The sequence below is a fragment of the Pieris rapae genome, chromosome 7, assembly GCF_905147795.1.
Source record: "Pieris rapae chromosome 7, ilPieRapa1.1, whole genome shotgun sequence".
Taxonomy (NCBI): Eukaryota; Metazoa; Arthropoda; class Insecta; order Lepidoptera; family Pieridae; genus Pieris; species Pieris rapae.
This window is the reverse complement of record NC_059515.1, coordinates 3,881,592-3,907,994: the sequence shown is the minus strand read 5'-3', so window position 1 is coordinate 3,907,994 and position 26,403 is coordinate 3,881,592. Positions and strand designations below refer to the sequence as shown.

Below are 26,403 nucleotides of genomic sequence, written 5' to 3'. Positions count from 1 at the left end.
TCAGGCTCTTTGCATACATTACTCTGAACGCACCCCATTTAAGATGTAAACATATAACTATAGCACATCCCCGACAGGGGGTTGAATCAGTGGCAGCGGCGTTGCGCCGCTCAGCAGACGCGGGGTGTGCGAGACACACTTTCGAATTTTCAAAAACAGGTTTGAAATTATTTTCTCTATGAATGACTGCATTTTTTTTATTTTCAAAAATAAAATAAATGCAGTTGTTTAAAGGGTCATTGATCAGTTTTTAGTGTTCCTCGGAGTGTCGATAGTTACGGGATGCCTTAGTGATTAAAAAGTGAGTGGTTTTCTTTTCCTCATTATTTTTTGTAGCTGATTGCAAATGCACTTATCTGTCTGTAATTCAAATAAATGTTAAATGTTAAGACATTGGCTCGAGAAATAATAACTAGACCGTGAACGAAATTTTTATTAAACCAATTATATGTCTTTAAGAATAAATATTTTTTTACTTCACTTGTATAAGATCATTTGTGTTGCTTAAAATGTTAAAATAACTTTAACTTCTAGTAGTAATGTTAAAATTAATTTTCCATCTAAAGAGTAAGAGAACAAAATTAAGCATGTATATGTAATATATATATATATATATAAACTAGCGGATCCGACAGACGTTGTCCTGTCTACACATCTTTAATTTCAAAATTTCAATTTTTAATAAGCCATTTTGATGAAAATTATTATTCAAATGTTATGACAATATCTAACGATCCAGCACATGGTCACACACGACATAACACAATGATAACAAAACTTTTTTTAAATTTCGGGACAGACTAAAATTAAAATTCGAATATTATTTAAAATTTGACACTGCGATGGTAGCGCCGTCTGTCGGATCCAATGTAAAACATTCCAAAATCAACAACAACTAAGAAATTGAAAATTAATTAAAAAACATTGTCCAGCGGACGAAATTGTGAATCTAAACCATTCCCAGATCCCCTTGAACACACACAAAAAATTTCGTCTAAATCGGTCCAGTCGTTTAGGAGGAGTTCAGTCACATACACACGCACACAAGAAATATATATATATTAAGATGTATAGCACAGAACAAATTAATAAAATCCCTACAATAGTCTAATTCGACTGAACGGCTTTCATTTATTATCCAGTGAAAACAATTGCTCAATACAAACTTCGATTAATCAAACAAACAATAGAATAAAGAAATGTTTTTATATCAAATAAATCGTTCTTTTTCAGCTTACGAGTGAATACAATAAATAATACCACCTTAATGAGCACGGACGATTTTGTACTACGATAATGAATTGGTTTGCCGTTACTACATATGCCTTGATAAAATGTTCGTATACGTAAATGCTCCTTAAATTATATTTATGTTATGGAATCTCTTAAGTAATGTGACAGATTATGTGTATAACTAAAACATTTAAACCATACGTACAAACGAAATACTTACTTGATATATTGTTCTGCGCATTTGGCAAAATAGCATGCATTTGTATAGCAAATGTTTTAAAGTCGAAATACCAAAATAGGTATATATTTATATACATAGGTCATAGGTACATTTCTGCGTTTGTTTTAGTGATATTTTTCTTACATTAGTCATATAATGGTAGTTGATGAGAAAAATAATGACTAAATGCCATCTATTTTGGTACAATGTGTTGGGATAAAATTATTTCAGTCAAAGCTCCTAAGTTGATTGTGAATTGAAAAGGCATTGTTATTGAATAAGTTATTAAAGGGTATAATTAGCTGTTGATATTATCGGTCTATATAAAAATCTACTGGGCAATTTACTATAGACGTATAGAAACAATATGAGTGCACCTTAGTTCCAATAAAGGAAAAATTAAATTCAAGTCGGATAATATAAGTTTACTGACGGAAACTGGAGCTCGAACTAACTGCACAATTTGAGAATAAATTCACAAACTGGCGCGATGAAGTTCGTGAAAAATCGAGGCTTGAAAACGCAAGCTTTTTACTACATTCAGTGTATTTAATCTAAACTTTCTTTAAATAGATCAATTTGTCTATATTTCGAAAAGCACATTCGATAAAGAATTTACAAATTCAGTATTACACTACTACGTTTTAGGTTCTCAGACTTCTGTATCAGTTTAGCGATCATTTGTTTTTTTTTCGAAAAACTGATTATTATAGAAAAATCTTCTCTATCTGAGACAAGAAACCCGGCCTCACGCTGCTTCACCAGCGAGTGTATTATGAGCATATAAACAGAAAAGTCCTCCGTCTACGATCAAAGTTACCAACTCAGGCATGAGAATCGTATTCTTATACCATGACTACACTGCTCCTCTCATAAAGAATACCGTATCATTTATGTTATTTGGCTTTATATAACAAATGATAAGGGGATTTGTCCATAGGCAAGTAGATGATCGGCCCTGTTGGTCATACCAACCTAAACTAATTGTTTCGCCGGCCATCAAAAACTCTGATTCTGAGCTTTATCGGTCTAAAGCAGGCATACTATACGATTGATATAATAAAGGCATTGAAAATACTAACCACATCAAAAGAAATAAAAAATCATACAGTAATAGGATTTATTTGTCAAAGGATCTTCGTCCTTGAGACGTAACATTCGTAAGAAGGCTGTAAATCAAAATAAATCCAATTATAGGCGCCTACGTTGAGCGTACCAACTTATTGGATATCCGTATATCATTGTATGTATCCATGGGAAACGAGATTTTGGATGAGAAATGTTTTACTACATATTTAATGATATCGAACTAATTTATAGACTCAGTATATAGGATCATATGAAACCGTTTGAAACTGTAATTTTAAGGCACTTTTAGATGTGGATTTATCAGTTTCGCTATTTTTTTATAGGCTTACCACCTGTAAGCCTTCTGTGCCTTATACGCGCTGTTGAATTTTAGGGCTTAAATGCATGCTGGCCTTAGAATGTTTTCCTTCAACAGCGAGTGTTGAATGCGAATTCGCGACGACATCATGGGTGATGATATGTATAATACTGGTCTCTCTCTCATAAAGAATACCCTAATATGAATTATATAATTGTCATTAATATATTACACTGAGAACCCGCCACTAAGTGCACCATTTCGAGACAACAATGCCGAGTCTATCATTTGTATTCGCATTAGGAAGTCGTTATTCATATAGATTTGTATCTATGACTCGTAGTACTTCCAAACATTTTGAATAAAGAAACGTTTAACCAAAGTCAATAAGGCAAAGTTTGTAAGTTAAGCGTCACAAAAAAATGGCGACTTTACGTAGACATCAACGTAGTTAGAAAGAAGGTTATGCACAAGTGTTCACAGTACTATACTATAAAAAATAATTATACTCATAACATATAACATTAGGTAACATTGTAACTATGTACTCAACTAGGCAAGATATAGAGATTGTATGAATTAAATTACGTAAGATAATTAGACACACATATCTCATGTTAATAACACATATAACAAATAATTTTAATATTTATTAATTTACTGATGTAACTAATAAAACAATGCATAACGCACTTTAAAATTATCGATATACTCTCATCAAATCAAACTAAAAGCGTATGCAGCTGATCCGGAATAATCCGGTTATATCCGGTTCGTGCCAGTAATATCCGATTTGAACCAAATAAATGCGTACCTGGCTATTGTTATTAGTTATTGATTTAAAAGATACGTATCTAAATGGTCGATTGATTGATTTTTACGGCATTGTTTGAATTGTATTGTTCCGTTTATTCTAAATTATTTTTATTGTAGTTTTTGATTGGAGTTAACAATATTTTGTGTTAATTGTTTCTGATAAATGACATTTATACATTTTCACGAAAACTAAAACATCAATTGATAATACAAATGAACACTGATTATAAAATACTTGATATTTATTATTAAGCTCTGTTTAATGTATTTTTAACATAAATTTATGAAGTTTAGACGTTTCTGTATATATTTTCTCTAAATTGTGGGATTCACTGAATCAGAATAAGAATAATTTTATGACCAGGCTGTACGGAAGTATGATTTTAGAATTTTAAATAGATAACACAATTTTATTTAGCAAAAGAAAATTTATTTAGAAAAATAGATGTTTGCATCTAATAATAAAATCTTCCGAAATTGTTATGTTCTGCGACTTGTGAATTTTGTACACTAAAATTTCAAAACAACACCTGAAAATTGCAAAGGTATTTTTTCGCTTACCTGGGATGTAAATGCTTGGCTCTTGAAATAAGGGTAGATATTATGTATAAGGTACAGAAATAGTAGTAACTGTATTTTTTTACTAATTGGTTGTAATTTTACTCTAGTTTATAAATTTCAATAAATTTGTGCTGTGATGTAACCCTTCAGGCACTGGTTTGTGGTTTGTCGGTTTTTCTGTTTCCTCTTATTTATAGTGTTCAAGCAATAATAATAAAAAATAAAAGTAGTCTCAAAATCTTTACGCAAGTGTGGAACTAAATCAATAATCAACGGCTATACAATGCAAAATCGATATGAAACTATATCTAGGCATAAACCATACAAGCACTGGAGGCATTTCAATTTGTGACATTTTTGTGCCGACCTTGTGCCGTCCAAATTGTTCGCCAAATATTCTTTAAGCAACTTACTGGCTCAAGTTGTATTTTATAGCGTAACTTTTATAGTTGTAGAGTCTTGGGATAGATCGAAAAGTTCGGTAATTTATGTTGAGATTCCACAGACACTTGTAAAAGAGTATAAGAGTATTTCTCTTATATATTTCATCGATTGCTTTTTGCTTCAGGTTATCCTTACTCATTAAATATCTTTGGTCATAGACAGTACACAAGTTATATTATCTTACATATCAAAATAATCTTTACAAATAAATTACATATTAAACAATGTCGTCTGTTAAAATGCTTGTATCAAACTTAGTATGCAAAGTTTTACATAGAACGTAAATTTTTTGACGTAAATTTGATGGAGCTACTGAAAGCTACTGAATTGGGCAAGGTGTACAAGTTGTGCACGCGAAGGATTATGTACAGAAACTATGCCAGAGCTTGCCAGGTTTCAAGATATGAAATAAAATACTTCATTAAGTGCATTATCTGGTGACGATTAAATGATTTGATTTTTAGTCACAAACAAACAAGAACGGTTATGTAGCCAGTGCTACGAATTGCTACGCGCCCTTCGCAGGCTGCTACGTAGCATGCTTAAGTTGGGTTCGCTATTAACACTTATTTTATTAAATTCATGAAATATAAACATGTTCTTAAGGATCTTATCCCATTGTTGTTCATCCCATTTATTCTATTAATGACAAATTTACGTCAAACACTTGAATGGTCGAGTCGTACTTAGCACTGCTGCGGCACAAGCATACTCTGTTGATAAATCAGTGAAATTAAATTAGTGAAAGTAGTAATTAATGGAGTGTATAAATTCATATCCTTCATTTAGCCATTACATGTAAGACATTTATAACTTCATATTCAAATGATTTTAAGCGCTTAGCTGGCGGGGTATACGGCCTCCGCAGAAAGGTTAAATGTGATTTAATAGTGCCACCCGTAGCAGCCTGTTATTGGATTACGCCTATTAATTTTACTAAAATAGTCTATTTACATGTGTATGTTTTGTTGCATATCTGTTTGCTGTTCGGGTAAATATATACTATTGCTCTGAATTAAATACCGATGACACGTTTATATTCAGATTACCTTAACGGGAAAAGTCTACCAGCTTATAAAATGAATTATTCTATATTTTAAATTACATTTTATTCATGTAACTATAGCTAACAATCTTACATACAATGTAGTAATAAAAACAAAAGAAATAAAATTATAAACAAATTTAAATAGTTAAGTCCATGTGGCAGTGTACTATTAACGCTGCCATCATGCCAGGATAATATTCCTCCCTGTATTGCAATACTTATTCGTTGAGCGAAGAAATCACCAGCTCTGGGGTCATCGGTAATATATATTTACTCGGCCCCAGCTTAACTCTTTAATTAGGGCCTGTGCACCTGAACCCCAAGAGTCACTACTCCAAAGGGAACAAAATAGAAGTTAGTGGAAAGACTCCTATATTTGAACCGTTTATTATTTTCCGACTACTCTACGGCTGCCTAGCTTTCTGCTTGTTCGAGTGGGGTGAGACGGAGCAATCGTGTTCACACAAGTAGCATCCCATACCAAAGCCCGTCCCATCTTTTATGTCATCAACGACATCCCATCCATATCCAAAAATAAAACTATCATAAACTATAATATTCCAGTATTGACATTATTTCTTAAACAATGTCACAGTGTGGTTGCTACTTAAAAATATTATAGTAATATTTAGCAGAATAATTTCAATATTAGCTATAAATTCTATCGTGTTTCTATAAAATGAAAATACTTCTTATCCATTACAAGCTATGTGTTTTTTGGCAGTGCCTCCTCCAAAACCAGCTATTTCTGTCTACACTGCGCCACTCTCTGCCGTGTTTTTACACGAAGAAGAAAATAGCTTGTGGTTCAGCTGTTTCCTTCTAAATTGTCTTTATATTTTTCGTTTATTGTACCTTTTGCACTAGGTTAATGCTTTGTTAGTTCACTTTTTCTTTTAATATTGCTCTGGTATGATCAAACTCTACAACAGCTCTAGTTCGATAATCAAAGAAAATAAGTGAGGCTGTGAATGAAGGATCTGCTAAATTAATTTAAGATACCGTAATTAATTTAGCAGATCCATCATCATCAATAAACAAATAATTGATTATTCGTAACGCTAACATTCAAACAGGTGAGCAATGTAACTCTAAAGATCTTCAGGAAAATTGAGACAATGTGGATATGAAGAAAATAAAATATTGACAATACTAATATTGTAATATAAAAACATGTCGTATCCGACATCAAAATCTGTCAGGTTTCTAGGTCACAAGTACCTGCTAGTCTGTATGGATTTTTGACGAAAATTTTTGTTCATGTCCACTGTTATAAACTGTTTTTAATGGTATTTTATGATTCACAAATGGATTCATGTAAGTGATCTTATGCATACTATGAAATTTTATGAAATCAAATCAAATTCTATATTAATATATTGAATATAATAATAATATATTGAATTTCATTTTATATAAAATTTTCTAAAAATACATTGCAGTAGGGTATCTCCTTTTATTCCGTTAACCTAAGAAAACATATATGACAATTAGTAATATACCTAGATAACACTAAAAATTTTTAGAAAATGAAAAATGGCTTAATGTAGAAAGTTGGCAATACTGTTATTGTTTTTCGACGTAGTCTCCTTTCCACTCTACACGTCCTCGCATTAGATGGAACCAATGAAAAAAGCAGTAGTATCATTACTAATGTACGAGTTTCTATACGTTACATCGCATACCAATGAACGAGCATGTACAAAATCACATTTATATATAAGGATGTAATAACTCGAGTGCCCAAGCTGTAGCGGACCGATGGGACCGTCAATTAATAAATGGCATTTGGCAGCCTTCGTCGTGAGTCGCAATGCGACAACTACATTATTGTAGTACTGTCTTTTGTACACCAAATACAAGTATTTCATACTCGAGCTGTAACAATATTAAGTTTTTTATTATTTTTATGTAATTTTACAGCTACACATGTCCATTGTGTAATAAAACAGTTAGACAATACACAAAACCAAAACAAAGTAAAACAAAAATTAAACAAAACTACAACTTTATAAAAAAAACTAAATTGTTTTTACTGCTAAAGTAAAAGTCGTCGTCGTCGTAAGTTCGTCACCTCTTTGGTAAGATGGAAAATGTCTACATCTTTATTATTAGTTCAGTTAGCTTACACTCGAAATATTGGCGATTTACGCAGATAATTCGTATTTGTTCCAGGCATATGGAATGTGAATATTCACATTAATCTTTCCCTGTAATCTTTGTTACAGGGGAAGGATTTTTAAAGAAAATAATGACACCAACTAAAAGCTGTCTATACGCCCATTAAGTTGACTTCTTATTAATATTTTCTAGAAACATAAGACTTCATAAACGAAGTACTTTTTATAATTACTATAGAAACTGTTATTGTTAATGTTGTCTGTTAATTGTTAGAATGAAACTGTAAATTGTAAAGCTACTTAGAATTTATTATTTAAAGTGTGCTTGATATTACTCTTACTTTGTAACTAAAACAAAGAATGTTCTTTAAAAAAAATATTATTTTTAAAGTAACGCTCTCGAATCACTTACTATAAATTCCCTGCGTAGTCGCCGTGCGTAGTAGTTAATAGTGTACCTATGTATCTATAGTTTGTATGTACAATGTTTCACTTCTCAAGAGAGTAACACCTGGGCTGAATCTGATTTGATACTAATGGTATTATTGGACTACTAGATGGAGTAACAGTACGGAAAAGCAATAATCAAGTACAACATCATTACTACAGGACTTCTGTAGGAGACACCAGCCTCTCACAAATGACTCGTCAACATCTGTATTACGTGAGCTTGTACAAAAAATAATGACGAGAGAAAATAAACTTAATTGTAATTATAGCAAACATATGAAATTAATGTTTTTATATGAAAGTTCATCCATCAAGTTTTATTGGATACAAGTATGTTTTATGAAACTCCTCAAACTTCCCTTACAATGAGGGCGAATCGAAAAAATGCTTACTCAGCGCGGGGATCGCACTTGACCGTTTTTTACAGAAAACACTGATTGTTCCGAAGCTACGATCGATTTCCTCTTTTTGCACCAATGAGGATATTTAAATTGCGCCTTTTTATATCTCTACTAGCCTAGCAGCGCACTTTTAGATCACTTCATTGGAGAATTTTAGCTTTTTATTTTTTGCACTTTCGGATCATTTAAAATTTTACGTTGCAACATAAGAAGACATCAGGAGAAAGAGACAGAAGGATCTAGAAATAGAAGAAAAGTTGGATGAATGGAAATTTCATTAGTTTTATTTAAATTTTCTTAACAAGATGTATCAGTTAGATGTTACTTTTTCATTTTAATTAATAATTCAAACCAAATATCACATGGCTCAATCACACTCATGCCATGCCATATTTAAGAATCATTTATGTATTTGCAATAAATTCATTGTACATAATAAATTGTTGGGTAACCTTAATAAGAAAACTAGTAATAGAGTTTTAAAATAAACCAATATTAACTCGGTCGTAGCACGATGATCTATATAATCTTTTCTAGGTAAAGAGACTTTTAATAGCAAAAATAATATTTTTCGGAAGACATATAGAATATAGTAAAACTATACACAACATTGCTCTATCTATATAGTAATCCATGTTATAAATATTATAATAATGTAGAAGTATAATAGTAATTATGTAGAATATAGGATTTTTTCATACCATGTGTGACTCTATAGCCTATCCGAGATAACGTAGGGTTTGGAAGGCGAAAAGATTTAAAAATCACGCCAGTAGTTTGTATTATATAATATTATAAATATTAATTACACTTGCATGCCTATATTTGGCTGCTTGTGCGCATTTTTATAATTAATCTATCTAATTGTACCACTATCTTTAGATTTAATTTTCATTCCATTTCATAGTAGCCTATTTAATCCAAACAAATAATTCCATCCTCTTGATAATATTCGATAGCTTCATCAAAACGTCATTAAAAAGGAGATTGTGTATCGGAAACTTAACCCAGATAAGATTTGATCTCGACCTTGGCGCGATGCTAATCAGGTTATCATGAGTGGGTCACGACACTTTTAGTGGTTGTTGTAAGATCTTATTAACCCTTTAAGTTTTAAATTAAAAACTGAAACAGTTGTTTCATTACTTGTTTTGCATTTGCTCGCAAGTTTCTAGGCGAAACGATTCTGTTTACGCATTATACAATTATTCAAATACCGTCTCATCTCTGATTAAATAATATTTTTTTTGTATTATTGTTTTTTTATACTTTTTTTTCTATTGTTATTCTTATTTTATTTACTTTGTACAGTAAGTTTATAAACTCTAGTCTAGTATAATTCCTCTAGTCTTAATGAGAAATAAATATCTTAAATCACATTACGTCCTAATGTTAATCATGTAACAAATCATGAAGCAATACAATACATATACAGATATCTATTTATTATGAAATGCAACTGGACAGGTAAGTATGTGTTTAATCAATACTTTAAATAGTCATCAATAGGCCTTTCTAAATTCAAATTTTATAATTCTATATAATTTTCTCGAGATTTAAACTAGGGATCTTCCAGCTAAATACCTATTGAGTTAAAGAAACCTCACAGAAATACGTCATTATTATGAATTGTATGAATAACATCATCCGTTTAGGAAACGTTTTGTTACAGATTTATCGGACGTAAACTTGGTACCGCACTGCGTCACATCAAGTGATGTGCTAACGTACCTATCGATAATTTGTATAACGTTTGGTCTGGTGATTTAATCCACAGAACAAATCGCATCGTTATCATAGATATAATTACTGGCTATACATGGCATTACATTGCGCTATTCTTAGATATATTACCTAAGGGTAAGATTGACTTCGATACTTAGCGCTAAGGAGGACTCCTGTACGTCAAAACCGTATTGGATATTGATTACGTCATCGCACAAGTAAATAAAGCGTGTAACCGAAGTAAACAAATACATTTTTCTACGCATAACAGAAACAGTTTTCAGTTAATATTTCCCGTATATAAGCACATCACTAGTAGCTGTTACAAAGTTCATTTTTAGCTCGTCAACTCCAGAGCTCTTTACGACTCAAGGGATCACTGTCAAATTTTATTGCCATAAACAAATTTTTCTATTTTTTTCCCTCTGACAATATTTTACGCCATTTATTGACATATCAAATGTCTGATAACATAATGGTCTTAAAGACACAAATATGGAGTACCTTTTATCGTTAAGTAATCAGGCAATTTATCTCTTGTAAAGTGGAGTTTAGATAATATTATGTGATCATAATGAATAATAATGTGATGTTTTAGATTGTTATCTACATATATAGTGATAACACCATAGATTAATAAATATGCCTCATTTATCGTTTGAAACATTTACAAAATGACTACACTAAATAACACACACAGTTAAAATAAATAAATTGTATATATACATTATTTTCAATGACCTCTTATACAGTATAGCGCTACTCCAATTGGCTCCATCTCTCTCTGTATTGAGCATTTTTCTACCAAACTTCTGCCGCTTCCTCAGGCCACCGTACAAGAGGGCGACTTCTCTTTATTTTTCCTGGTAACCCATTCCACTTTGTAACCCTTTTTGTCTATTTGCCATTGTTCATGCGAGCGATATCAACGCCCATTTCACATTTAATTTTTTGCATTAGGATAGTGCATAAAAATTATCTTTTGTTTCTTATTTCTGTATTACTGTTATTATTTAGTTTAATCGTGATATTCTAGACTTTTCTACTTAAAACCATTTTTTTAAGATGATATAAACCACTATTTGATGAATCGTTTTATGTATTTCCGAACCAATTCGACTTAGGTTCCTAGAAAAGAGCGTACCAACTCTTAAAAGGCCGGCAATGCACTCGCGAGCTCTCTGGCATTGAGAGTGTCCATGGGTGGCGGTATCACTTAACATCAGGTGAGCCTCCTGCCAAAAATAAAAAAAAATGTTTATTCAGAAATCAAACGCAGGACCTTAATGTTCTACACCATAATAACCACTAAGCCACGGAGACGATCACAAAGCGTTACATACGAATGAAGCAGTAATTAAACTTGGTAATTCAACAAACGCTAACGAAATAGAACTCCCAGTTACCAATTACCTTAACCAATCGAATTTTCCGCTCAGAAATTGCATTTAACATGCAAATTAATGCAATTTCTGTTTGGTTATAATTTCATTTGTGAGCTATATTCGTATGATGGTTTCATATTAATAAAACCTTACTGTTTGGGCAATGACATCTCTGTAATGCATATATGTACATTGTACAATTATCGTAATAGTAATCAATTTCTTATTACGATTTTGCTATCGGCTGTATTTTCGATTGAGAGGTGATATATACTAATTTTAAAAATAAAGAGCAAGTTACAGCGTATAGTGTATCACAAAGAACAGTTCGGTGGCTACATATCGGTCGGTTCGATACGTAATCTTATACTTAAATAAGTCCTGAGTACATACCTCAATGTACTGCTCCTTATTAGAACGAAAGGCACAAAATGACGTCGGCCGTAAGGATGTGGAGAAATTGTTAGTTTGGGAACAAAAATAGGTTAGACTAATGTTGAACTTGCCTTACAATAATAGTTCACGAATACGCACAAAAACACTCACTATAAAAGTCACAATGGAGTACGTATATATTATATATTGCGTATATATATTGGCAAGAAATGCACAAAAACACTATATATAAAACTGCATCTAACTTTACCCAACTAAAGCTCAACAACGACTCATTAACAATGCGCGGATCAGCCGAGTTGAAATATTTTTGGGATCACCCTCATGACCCTCATTAAATTTTATTAAAATAAAATGATTCTATTACGAACATGTAGCTTCCATTGAAAACTCTTTTTTTTACATTACGCATGTTATCACTAGTTTACACTAAGCCCCCCCCCCCCCCCCGACTAGACTCTATCTAACTATATTACAATGGTGCAATAATTAGCACCAGTTAAAAATATTTTAAATATTTAGTTAAACCACAAAATAAAAACAAACACAATGGTGACATCCCTATAATATATGCCACGAGATGGTGAACAAAATTATATTTATTATTACAAAAAAGGTTTAACAAAAACAACAATAGAAAAGAAATTAAATTATCTTAATAAATCACAGTTTAGTACACAAATCTATAAAGGAACTGAAGCGTCAATCAGACTCCTAAGTATTTAAGGATAAAGCACATTTACATATATATTTATTCATATCACCCTTTATGGAGCGCACAGGTGCTATTTGTTTATTAGCTCTACGAGCACGAAAAAATCTGTTCATTTCGTACAAAACTCCCAAGGTCTATTGCAGCATTCCAACGACCGGCACGTTGAATTAAACCGAAACTTCACTGAATATTCACAAAAGCTTGAATACTGGAGAAACCGAGTGTCATTTTAATTTAATATTGTTTTAAATATTCTATTATACAAAATTTCCAAGGTCTCGTTGCAGCAAACGCTGCCCTAAATTAAAAATCAGACAATTATGTAATTACAACAGCTTTATAACTAGAGAAAAAGTACCTCATTTGTTTCGTACTCGATACAATTCAATTCATACAAATCTTTCAATTCAAACTGTTAATTAAAGTTTTTTGACTTTTTTTTAAAGGGTCAAATCTCATTCAGTTGTATATTATATGAGAAATTGAATACAATTCCCAATCGAAGTGATTTAATATTTGATTTCCATTATATTGATTTTCATCTTTTCAGATTGAAGGATGGCTGGTTCGCGTGAAAGGCTGCTTTATGACAGAAGATCAGACTTGGACTACGAATATGAACGACGTCGTCGCTATGAGAACCGTATCGAAACTAACCGGCCAGAAAACCGGATTCGATACGACCGCTATAGAGCAGAGCGCCCTCGCCGAAATGGTTACGTATATGAAGACATTTACTCCGACTTCGACGAAGCACAGGGTCGCTTATCTCTCTTCCGGCCAATCAGACCGGAGTATCTGAACCTCCCTAATGCATATACTAAATACAACTCCCTACCACGAAACTATTACAACGAAAGACGATACAAAAAAGACTATTACGACTTCAGAATCGAGGAACGCCGCCCGCGCGAATCTTATGACTACCAGCGAAAACGCCGCACCGAGTTTGCGTCCAAACCAAAAAATGTAGCCGTGTGCAAACCGCTCCGTTTACCGGAACAAAATGTCCGCTATTGGACCACAGATTTCCCAAAAGAGAAGAAGAGGAAAGATGAAACTAAGAAGATAGTTAAATTCTCAGAAGTATCAGGGTGTCAGAAGATGGTGGTAGATGATCCCATCTGTGGGAAGAAAACGGTGGCAGCGAGAGAGTTGGAGGTTTCGTTGGATCAAATGATACAGAATGGATATTTCGAGAAGCATAATATACCGATATTGAAGGAGAAGAAGGATGAGATAGTGGGCGCAATGCCAAACGGAAAATGCTTAACGGGGGAACCGCCGAGACCCGTCACACGCAAGTCTAGACATCTACCTCAGGTATGTTATCTAGTTATCAGTGATAAACAACTGATGAATTCAAACAGACCGGAACTATTTCAAATCTCAGTTCACTATAGTTCTTGTTTTGAATTAAAATATCGAAATGTACCTTATACACTCATTACAAGACAATTTTGTCTCTTACTGGGCCTTGCTTAAGGTTACCTTAGGAACCGCCAGTAATATCAGATGCGATTACTTTGAACTGCAATATGCCTTTGACTTAACATTGAATTTTTACCCACGACTGACTATTCGGTCCGATCCAGAAGCGTAACATAAACAAATTTAATACCCGTGATACCCTATAAGATATAGCCATAACATATAATAAGGGTTACGTACGATTAACCCTGTTCAAGATTGGGATAATGACGTCATTAAGCTAACCAGTTTACCCCAACTTGAGCACATACTGACCATTGAATCTTTGCTTTTACACCGTAAACCAGGCTTCAGTATATTTTAGTACTCATAACATATATATCTTTAGGGAATCCATAGATGACGCGGCGGTGCGATTTTCAGAGATTTCATGAGAGAATATCCTGAATCCTGATTATAAAACTTCTATGGGCCTATTACACGACTGCTTGCTACCTATACACCACTCACCAGACTGTCTCAGTATTATCTATAATCTATCACTGAATCTATCAATAAACAAAAATAAACCGAACATACGGTTTCTAATTCGCAACCTTCATAACTGAAGATCGTGTTTTTTTTTTAAATCCCTATGCGATACATCGACTTGCTGCCTCCACACCACTCTCATCACCACTCACCAGCCCAGGATGTTGAGGCTCATAATTGTCTATACATGGTCAAAGCAACAACCCTGACTTCTGCCATCACTCCTCCCTACTATTACCAACTTGTCGAAACTTGGTTTTGCAATATGGCCAAAGTAGAGATGCACGATAAATATTATATATTATTATATTAATAATAATCAGTTGATTTCTTTTGGTTTGTTTAAATCTATATTCGATCTCTTTGTTTTAACCTTTTACTGTTAGAACATGCGTTCAAGATAAATATATAATTATAGTGGTTGCCTGGAAGAGATCGCTCTAAAGCGATAAGGCCGCCAGTTGCGCTCCTTTTCAAATAACTATGTTAAATTTTTATATTGTAATGTAACGAAGTTTTAATAAATAAATACAATTATACAATTTGATGTGCTTTGACGTGATTTTACGGTCTTCCAGTAAATTACAATAAATTAGTAACAATTAAGTTTTTTTTAATTCTGTAATATAAAAGAGACAAATAATATGACGAGTTTCCGAAGAAGGCGAATGAAAGGGTATTATTAAAGAAACTTCTTATTAATTCTAAAAATAACTTCTTTTGTAGAACTCTACAGCTGGTTTCAGTAAGAATTGACTTGTCACGTAAGAATCTGAAAGCGAAATGATTAATTCAATCTGTTTGTGGCAGATTATTAATTAAGGCGTGGCTGGAAACACAGCGATTTCATAAGATAAACGCGTTGACGTAGAAACATGTAAAGTACCCTAAAACTAGAACGTTATTCTACTACATACAAACACTATTTCTCATTGTCATAAAATGTCAAAAATCACACCGAAAAATGTTGAATAACGTGCATCAGTAAATTTAAGTAAATCACAGTTGCAACGCAGGCTAGTTATAGAAATATCACATTTTATAATATACATTTGTGACTGTTTAGCTTATATTACTTTCATTAACAATCCATTCCGATAAATTGTCACTGATATTTTACATCTATGAAAATTTACGTATTTTCCTTATAAATAAAAGCTTATTGTACTCTTGCGTCTCTTTCTAATAGATGGAGTTTATGTTGCTTTTAAAAAAACTTTGTGCATTGTTTAAAACGGTGCAATTGAATATATTTATTTTTTATTAACTGACTCTAAGCTCGCGAAACGTTCATAACCTCGTTAAATTATCTTAAAAGGTTTCAGTGAAACAATACTATTCTTAAGAATTCGTTTATCTCATGGCCCCAGTCCGTCAACCAAGTTTCAAGCCAGGGCTTAGCGGTTTTCTTTAGCTTGGAATTATTTCTGACATAAATGCGGATGCGGTCAGATATTTCATAACTTTGTATACCATTTGGCTCAGTTTTGCTTTTGTTTTGAGCAAAATTATTAATATTTATAATACAGTTACGTTATTTTCATAATTATTGTTCAGAAATAAATAATAGGACTTTTTTAATACTATTTTAAGGGATTTGTATGTTTTAGTATTGGTTGAGTATTGATGATTTTTTTTTTGCTTAACAACGCACGTACGTTATATACGTACTCAGGTATTCAAGGGAAACGAGAAGATTTTCCGTTCTAGCATGAAACATTTTCGATTATATGAGTTCAATTTCCGTTGAAACAATTTATATCGCAGGAACCTGGCTGTGCAGTTGTGTCAACGTAATTTATTTTTAAAATTCACGCGATATGAGATTTATCACACTTTTAATAACATTAGACAAAATCGCATTATATATAAGAACAAAAGCGGTGGTTACACTAATCCGATTATGTACTTTAAAATCCGTGTGAAGCCCTATGTATGTACATTGTAGATTATGCAATGTTTTCATAATCTGCTATGTGAGAAATGGTTGTTGTAACACTTCAAAAACTGACAATTTCATTCAAATAGTGGATTTTTACAACAGGTCTCGTGGTTTTTGAGTTTATTCTTCATGAACACTTTCTCTATTAACTGAGAATAGATTAATATTACGGCTCTAAAATCATTTATTAATTTACACCATTAATGCCGAGCAATAATTATAATACATACGGTTATATATTTATTAACTTACATAATATTTAAACATAGGTTAAAAGTTAAAATGACGACATTAATAACAACATTTTCACATGGTCTTTATTAAAAATTAGTCGTAATTAAATAAAAAAACAATACAGCACCGTTCATTACAACGCGATCTTAAGGAACAAATGTTATTATAATAATCAATTGCACTTAATCTATTCCAGTATTTAAAAGATGGCACTAATTTGAATGTATATATGTCTATGTGTGTGAGAGTGTGAGATGTTTTTATTGTACAAACCAAAGCTATACATTTTGCTCAGCCTTTCTTGGTTTTATAAGGGTGGCGAGTTCCTAAATCGTCGCAGTTACTCCCCAAAGTATATCCATTCGCAAGCACACTTCAATACTTCCACACCGTTATTTTTTATAACAAGAAATCTACAATCCATAATTAAGTGCATTTAATATTTCCTATGAATAAAGACATCATATAATTGGTAAGAAATTATCCGACATTATCCTCGTCATGTTCCTTAGGTTATACATTGCTTAATAACAGGTGTCTCAAAAGAAAGTTTACATTAATTTTGGTAACGTTATGAAAAAATGTTTGACGACTTCTTGGTGCCTGAAGTTCAGCACTTTCCTGGCTTAAAGAGCATGGTTCCAGCACGAAGGATTCACATACCATTTTCTCAAGAAAATTGATCTGCAGGAGAGGTGACATAAGTTGGCCTCCACGCAGTTTTGATTTAACCCATCTGGATATTTTCCTATGGGCTTATCTTAAATCTAAAGTCTAGGCCAATAAGCCGACTTCTCTAGAACAATTGAAAGAAAATATCCGTTAGGAATTGGCAGTCTTCACCGATTCCACCGAACGGAGCCCTCATAAGTAATTTTATTGTTCGATTAAATGAGTGCCGTGAACGCGAGAGTCTACATTTGGACAAAATTTATTTATTTTATTTATTTATTTACACTTCGTTGCAAAGAAACACAAATAACACAATACATCAAAATTACAAGGGATGCAATGGGCGGCCTTATCGCTAACAAGCGATCTCTTCCAGGCAAGGTTTCCTAGTAAGAAAAGAAAACAATAAATAAAAATGATGAGTGCAAAAAGTGCATAACCAGCAGTTATATAAAAAGATTATGTTTAAAGAAAGTTTGTTGTAAGATTTATGTTAAGCTATAGAACCTTAATCCAGAGAAAAGAAAAATAAAAAACAGAATATTAATAACTAACTAAAACTAAAAAGCTAATCTTAAGTATTCAAGAGTAGCTAATAGCGATGTAATACAAAAAAGAGGATATGTTGTATTAGAAAAAAAAAGCTGTAGGTAAGTAAACAAGTAGCAAACTAGTGCAATATTAGTTAATTTTCAGTATATAAGTTACGACGTTATATTAAACCCAATGAATGTAAATAGAAGCGAGTAACATGTTTGATTTAAGTCAAATGTGGTTTGATTACGTTTCAAATTAATTAAGTTTGTATTATATGGCAACAGAGGTAAAAATAATATGTTATATTCAACTATTTATATTAATTACACTCAAGGTAAATACTTAAACTGGCCAGATAGAAACAATGCAAAGTTTTTGGTAGCATAATGTTGTATATTGTCACTTGTTTTTTTTGAATTGGCGGCAAATCTAAAACTCTTGATACACGTGAAAATTAACCTAATGTAAGAAAATTTTCAGTCAATGTTTTATTATGACTTTCGTTGTGGGCTTACTCAACTACAAAACTGTGATAGGCTGCGATAAGTATTTCTTAATGCGACTTCTATAAATAACATCAGTGATGTTCGACGTATGATAGAGGAGTGACCAGCAGATACGGGCAAGGTTAGGCATTGATATGAGTCTAGTTCAAAAAATATTACAGAACTTTTGGCGCCAGGAACAGGCCCATACCTTAACCGACGACCAGACCTTCGCATGGACTGTTGTCACCAAATGTTAAATAAGTTCAACGACAGTGACTCAAATGCTTTATTTGACGTCGTCACAGGTGATGAAAGCTAGATATAATGCTACGGACAATCAACTCAGTGGGTGAGGCAAAAAGATGATTGCCTCATTCTTTGGTCGGAAAGATCATTGTGCGACAGTTGTGCTAGAAGATGGAAAGGCATTTACTGCAGACTGTTACGTCAATCGCTGATAGCCTGTTGTCTTGGAAATAATTCGACAGCAGCGCCCTCGAAGCATTATCCTCCTTCAGCACGGTCCTCGATATTGCTTCAGCGCACTCCACAAAACGGACTGTTGAATTATTTTTTTCAAGTCTATACAATTAATTTTACCATTGTCTTTAATTATATGAAATTATATAAAATAAAAATGAGTTTATTCATTTGAAAAGAATTCATTTTATTGGTTTCAAGTCATAGGGATTCCCAGTTCTTCTGTAAAAAAAGTATTGTTTGCGTAAAGGCATTAAATTGTGCGTCATTAAATTATTTTTTTCCAAGAACTATGTCAGTAATGCATAATTTAATACAACAACAATTAATTTTCTATTTAAGCATATTCATGTATATTAATTAAAACATAATTATCCGCGGGCTATCAAAATTCGATAAAACTTTTTGCTTGAGACTCGTTAACCCTTTAAAATGGCGACGAGACTCGACACTTGCAGAATCATTAATTTTAGATACCTAACTGGAAATTGGCAAGGGCTAGAAAGCGATTAACGACAGCCTGCCAATATTCCGACCTAAATTCTGTTTGTTTTAAAAGTGACACGTCTGCCTGATACAGAGATCTATTTAAGTACTTTACCGAAAACATAATAAACTCAGTTACATCACCTCAAGGTACCTAAAGCTTGTCACGTACGGTACGTGCTCGGGGGCCGATGGATTTTTAAGTAAACACTTGGACTGGCTGTTTCATTTACGACGTTTATAAGGGAGAGTGAAAATCTTTAATGAAAGAATAAGATACATTATGCTAACTTATATATAATACAGCGTACAATAATTCCTTTTTTTGTAAATGGAATATCGCTGATGGTCTGAAACGCCTAGAAAGCTGAGCTCGGGCTGTTTGGATGGGCTTTTCCTGTGACTAGCACAAGGGCGTTTCGAGACTTGGAGCCCAGTTTGGACCATGGGGTTGTCCATTGCCTAAAGTGCAGAGGGAATCTAACTGGAGTAAGCTAGGTCCGAAGTAAAGAACCCAACCTTACCCGGTGAAGACGGCTTTTTGCCGAAATAAAAACAGGATCTTGGATAATTTATACAAAATTGTTCTTTGGCTAACGTTTATTTACACGATTTCGTAAGAGAGAATTATAAGGGAAGTAAGTATGTCTAAAGGTAATAAAATTTATACCTGCCACTTGATAATATACGTGTATATTGCATGAAAGTAAACTTTACCTGAAAAAAAAGAAAACACTTTATCACACATAACAAAAAAAGATATTTATTAAAAAGAGAAAGTTTACTAGGATTGCCTGTATTGTCGGCAGCTAGTCTCTTACTAGACAGCCATTTAACCAAATAAATGATTTTGGGTACTTGACTTAATAAATTCTACATAACACTTACAATTGCTTGACTAAACTATTGTTGCAAAAGACGGTGAAGTGGTTAAAGATTAAAGTGCCAAGGAAAAGCGTTCATAACCTTAAAAAAACACAAAAAAGTGTGTCTAACATAGCGAATATGCAAATGTCATTCCAAAATCAGGGAAACAACAAGCACGATGTACAATTTGTAATTTGTAATACATATTATTTATTTAGATTTCTTTCAATTTTTTTTTTATTTTCAGGTAATTGCAGCTTTAGCTGTTTCCCTAGCACCGTTCTCAGCAGGTTTGGGTAAAGGATATAGCTCCCCTGCCATCGCATCTCTGCAGGGTCCTGGAAACGCCACCAGACGGGACTTCCAGCTGACGGATCAGCAGGCATCTTGGCTTGCTTCCTTATCTTTTCTTGGTAAGTAGAGTGCCAGGTTATGTCAGGTCTATGCACCAATAGATGTGTGTAGTCTAATTATTGCTAGTACGGCTAAGAAAGTCGTACCATCATTATATTATGCCTTTTATATATTAGTTATTTAAAAGGCATAATATAGTTAGTTTAGGCATAATTAGTTATTTTATATATTAGTTATTTAAAAGGCATATTAGTGCCTTTATTATATATTAGTTTTAGCTAATTTATAATTATACCAATTAGTCTTACACACATTTTCAAATAAAATAAATATATACATATTTGTACACATTAATTTCAGGCGCCTTATTCGGTGGTATGGCAGGCGGTGCAGCGATGAGGCACGGGCGGCGCCGCGTGCTCTCACTAGCTGCGGCACCTTGCAGCTTGTCATGGCTGCTCACCGTCCTGGCCACGAGTGTCCGTATGATGTGCATTACTGCCTTTTTGGGCGGGTTTTGCTGTTCCATACTTACTATGCTATCTCAGGTAATTCTAGATTCCTCATAAGTTACTCGTAAGTAGTACTATTTTCCTTCTTCTGTCAAATTCTAATAAGCTCTGATGAAAGGGATTAATTCTTAATTAAATAAGATTGGCTTAGATAGATAATTTCTTTAAATACATACTAAATAATAATTCTTGTCTATATTACATGTGTCTACCCATATACAACTTACGACAAATTTTCGAAAATCATTTGTATAGATTTCTGATGATAAATACAGCCGTTCTTAACCAATTAAGAGCCCCTTATTTGTCTATCGAAACGTAAAAGATAAAACGATTCATTACGCACAGAACATTCCTTTTACAACTTAATATAAATTTTCCGTCGAAAACTTTAAGGAAATTGTAATCTTATTCTCACATAGATAAAGACTTTATTTCATTACTGATTATATATTAATTTGGCTCAGGCCTCGTATCCGTTCTGTTAAACTGTAATGTAACCATAAACTATTAATTACCGATTTAAATTTGGAACGCCTAAATGTGTTCTAATTTTAAATTTAGCTAATATTCCGTTCGCTCAATTATAATATAAAATACTAAAGTACAAGTTATGACACGTCAACTATCATGTAAACGACATTTAAAACGACTACATATTTAAATTTAAAAAATTCATTTTATTCACCAAATAAAAAAATAAAAAACTTGCACACCCCACAGCATAATTGATTTTTGTAAAGTTCTTCAAACTCCTGAATAACTGAGACGTCTTGTTGACTAATTTCATAAAATTGCTCCAAAGGAGAAAGTTTTACAAGATAAGTTTATTATTAATACAAACGCTTATGAGGCCTGATTATATTCATCCTACGAAACTTTATAATACCTCCTGTGCGCCTTTTCGACGAAAATGGTCTAATTGAAAAGTTTCTTCGTCGTTCATTATATATTGTTAAGTAGAGTATGTATGGGTTTGTGTGAATATTTCGTAATAAATTCTTCGTTTATCTCATAAATTCTCATTCACAATTTAAATTTGTTGCGCTTGTTGAGCACGTTTAAAAGACGAGTAGGTCTTATACATAGGAATACGAATCAAAATTGACTAATAATTTCGTGTTCCAGGTGTACATCAGTGAGATATCAGTCCCAGATATCCGTGGCTGCCTTAGCGCCGTACTAAAAGTCGTCGGACACCTCGGTGTTCTGTTCAGCTTCACCATTGGAGCCTATTTGGACTGGCAACAACTAGCACTTTGCATATCCGCCGCACCCTTACTTCTATTCTGCACGGTTCTGTATATACCAGAGACGCCGAGCTATCTCGTGCTCATTGGAAAGGACGAAGAAGCCTATAAAAGCCTTTTGTGGTTACGTGGTCCGAACTCGGACGTAGCACAGGAATTGGCCACAATTCGTACTAACGTTCTAGCAAGCAAAAACTTCAGTCAGCGCCAGAGTCAGATGACAAGTAGCCAATTAATTAGTTCTCTAGACGTTAGGACGATGAACCGTCTGCTTGGACCAATCCTAGTGACCTGTGGTCTCATGATGTTCCAACGGTTTTCAGGCGCTCATGCGTTTTCCTTCTACGCTGTCCCAATTTTCAGGAAAACCTTCGGAGGTATGAACCCGCACAGCGCAGCCATCGCTGTATCTTTTGTCCAGTTATTAGCGTCCTGTCTTTCTGGTCTGCTGATTGATACTGTCGGTCGTCTTCCGCTACTCATAGTCAGCTCTGTTCTAATGTCAATGGCTTTGGCTGGTTTTGGAAGCTATGCGTATTACGAGGAGGTTCACCGAAATCAAAGAATTCAGAATGTAATGTTCCATCAAACAGTCGGACAAAATGATTGGATTCCTTTATTGTGTGTTCTGGTTTTCACCATTGCTTTCTCCTTGGGTATGAGTCCCATCTCTTGGCTATTAATAAGTGAGCTATTTCCTTTAGAATACAGGGCGTTTGGAAGTGCTATGGCGACAGCTTTTAGCTATTTATGTGCTTTTGTTGGTGTCAAAACGTTTGTGGACTTTCAGCAAGCTTTAGGTCTGTATGGGGCTTTTTGGTTGTACGCCTCTATAAGTGTTGGAGGACTCTGTTTTGTGGTTTGCTGCGTGCCGGAAACAAAAGGTAGGGATCTGGATGAAATGGATCCGAATTATGTTCAAAGTTTGTCTCCGAAGAGGTAAACAGAAATAAGGACTGTAGTGGTAAGATGGTTTTTGCTTTGTATCCGGAGTGGGCACGTAAAAAAAATCTCCATATCCTTTTATTATGCCCTATTTGTTCTGTAGTAACAATACTTCCAAAAGCTTTAAGTATTAAATCGTCGTAAAAGTGCTCACTCCGGAAAACGAATGAAAAACAGTGGACCTTTTTTTAGTTTCAGCTTTAATATAACATTTAATTTGAAATTTTTTTGTTTCACCTACACAATTTAGTGTGTCGTATCGACAACGTTATAAACATTTTTGGAACTCCGAACATAAAATCTATTCTTGGCGAGATTATAAAATTAAAACTGAAACTAGGTCCTGAATGAAGAATTTCGGCCATTACTAAAAAAAAATTATACAATAAAATGTGTCCACTGCAAAAATTTTGGCTGTGCTAATACTGTCATAATTATATCCACTTAATTATTACCTACAGTTATTATTCCTACATATCCCTAGTCATATCTTGATTCTATACATATTCAAACGACATGTACCTAAGTCTATTTTATACGCAAATTAACTAGTGTCCTTACACAATTCTAATACGGCAGTTTTCATACAATTGCTAATATAATTATATATATTATATTATATTATTAATTATCTTCTAGTAGTTTATTTTGTGTATTAATATTTAGCGATACACTCTGTAACAACAATCCTGTGAAACTTCGTCACATTAATTCTACAATGATAGCATTAGTTCTCGGTAGAAGTTTACAAGAATCGTCAGAAGAGATTTTTTTAGTATTTTTCTGCTAAAAGTACAAACGTTTCGAGTAAAATCTCGCCAATTACCGATGCCGATTAGGTTTTGGATGAAAAAGCTATTTTATATAACTTACATTTTTTATATTTATTTAAGTTTTTTTCCAGTATGTTTAACTTATTGTATATCAACTGTTGTTTTGCAATTCTTGCGCATTCCATATTCTATTACCTACAATGGTTGCCCAGAAGCGGCCGTGGTTGTCATAATTACTTTAGTGTTCTTATTATACTGGTTTTGTAATGCTCGTTGCACTATCAATAACATTAAATAAAAAACAAAAGTAAGGACTGGGTATCGGTGCGTATATATCCACGATTATTCAGTAATATCCGCGATTGTTCATCGTAGATAAGTCTTATCTTCCATAACAGTTGCTCTGATATCGTTCCTTTAATATTTTGGGAACGTGGCTATAAATGTAATGCAAAAAGATAATTAAGTTTATATATGATGCAAAAGCAACATTATGTACCTTGCTTTTAGGTTCAAGTGGCCATAACGATTACACCGCGACTTTCGATATAATTATTGTATATAGTATACTAAACTATATAATGATATGTTAGTTTCATTGGAAAGATAAAATAGTTCACAGGATTTTTGTCGCATTATTGAATGGGCTGTACAAAATACGGGAAAAATTTGTGCAATGTATATATCTATCATACTGTTTTAGTGGTCCATACTTATACCTCTTTTTCCTTAGAACTACTAATGTATTAATAAAACACGACAATAAATTACATCTATATAAATTAAATAAATATTCGTTAGTTACGTATTATTTAAAACGATTGTTAATCAATTTTGGATTTTATTAACGTTATTATAGAGTATTTAAATCGATACACAAAAATATTGTTAAACATAACCATATATTATGTATCGTATCGAGCTTTCTATTAAAAATATGACAATATTATAAGACAATAATATTAGATAGTAGGCTTCTATGTAATTAACCTATTAATACAAAATGAAATACTTTTTAGTTTTTAGAACAAAAAGTGATGAAGTGGCGCTATAACTTGCCCACACTACACGACAATTACCGACAATGTTTGTCGGCATTGTAGTTTTCTTGCATGGTTTTCCAATTACGATGCGTTATTTGCGCGCGTAGAAAAAAATATTGGATCGAAAGAATGACTTGAGGGTTAACCATTAACAAAATCTGACTATTATGCCTAAGAACTTTGATTTATTATTAAATCAAAAATACAATTATAATTAATTTCATTAAAGAATAATTCGGACCAAAATTCCCAGACATTTACTTTGTACTAAGTTGATGAATTTTCGTGTTAGTCAGATATTTTTGTTCTATATATTAGAAAAATATATTGAAGGCCTAGAATGACTTGTTAGTATAGGAAATTATGCTAGTAGAAGCATACCTTAAAAAAATATAAAAACGACATAAAATCACAATCTTATAAAATAGACAAATAAATAGGTTGTGAATTTATACATTTTCTAGATTTTTATAATAAAATTATTGTTCAAAATAAATCTTCAAAAGTTCCAATAGCTTGCTTGAATTATTCGTAACGTAAATTGAATAATTAATTATAAAAATTAGTTCGTCCTTATTAAGAAATTTTAATTATTTATTTTTAACATTAAAATACTCATTTATATTCAGTAAATTATTATTCATACTGCCATTGTAAATATACTTTCAGAAAAAAATAACAGAAATACGTAGGTATGCCTAGCCTTTAGCTTGTGATGTGTTAGCGTGCCTAATATATTTCCATTAGAGCTTATAACATAATGTAACTGATTAAAACGGGTAAAATTTGAGTGGAAGACTGAAATGACAATAATATGAACAGTAAAACTTTATAACAATAATCTTGCGCGTTTTAATTGGATATAGATTTATTAAATTTACAATCTATGAAACACATCTTATGGTAAAGTTGTGAAGTGTTGTTTTCCTGCAGTCTAGAGGTATATATTATATTATA

General features: G+C 32.8%; 1 protein-coding gene across 1 annotated transcript; it reads left to right on the top strand.

Moving 5' to 3' along the window:
- The first annotated feature begins 98 nt into the window (after window positions 1-98).
- Window positions 99-24,469, top strand: LOC110993788 (facilitated trehalose transporter Tret1-like). Its single transcript, XM_022260168.2, has 6 exons — window positions 99-159; window positions 248-301; window positions 13,452-14,224; window positions 20,817-20,982; window positions 21,284-21,471; window positions 22,564-24,469. Exons 3-6 carry the CDS (start codon window positions 13,460-13,462, stop codon window positions 23,626-23,628), a joined length of 2,184 nt encoding a protein of 727 aa, XP_022115860.1. The 5' UTR covers window positions 99-159; window positions 248-301; window positions 13,452-13,459; the 3' UTR covers window positions 23,629-24,469.
- The last annotated feature ends 1,934 nt before the right edge of the window (window positions 24,470-26,403 follow it).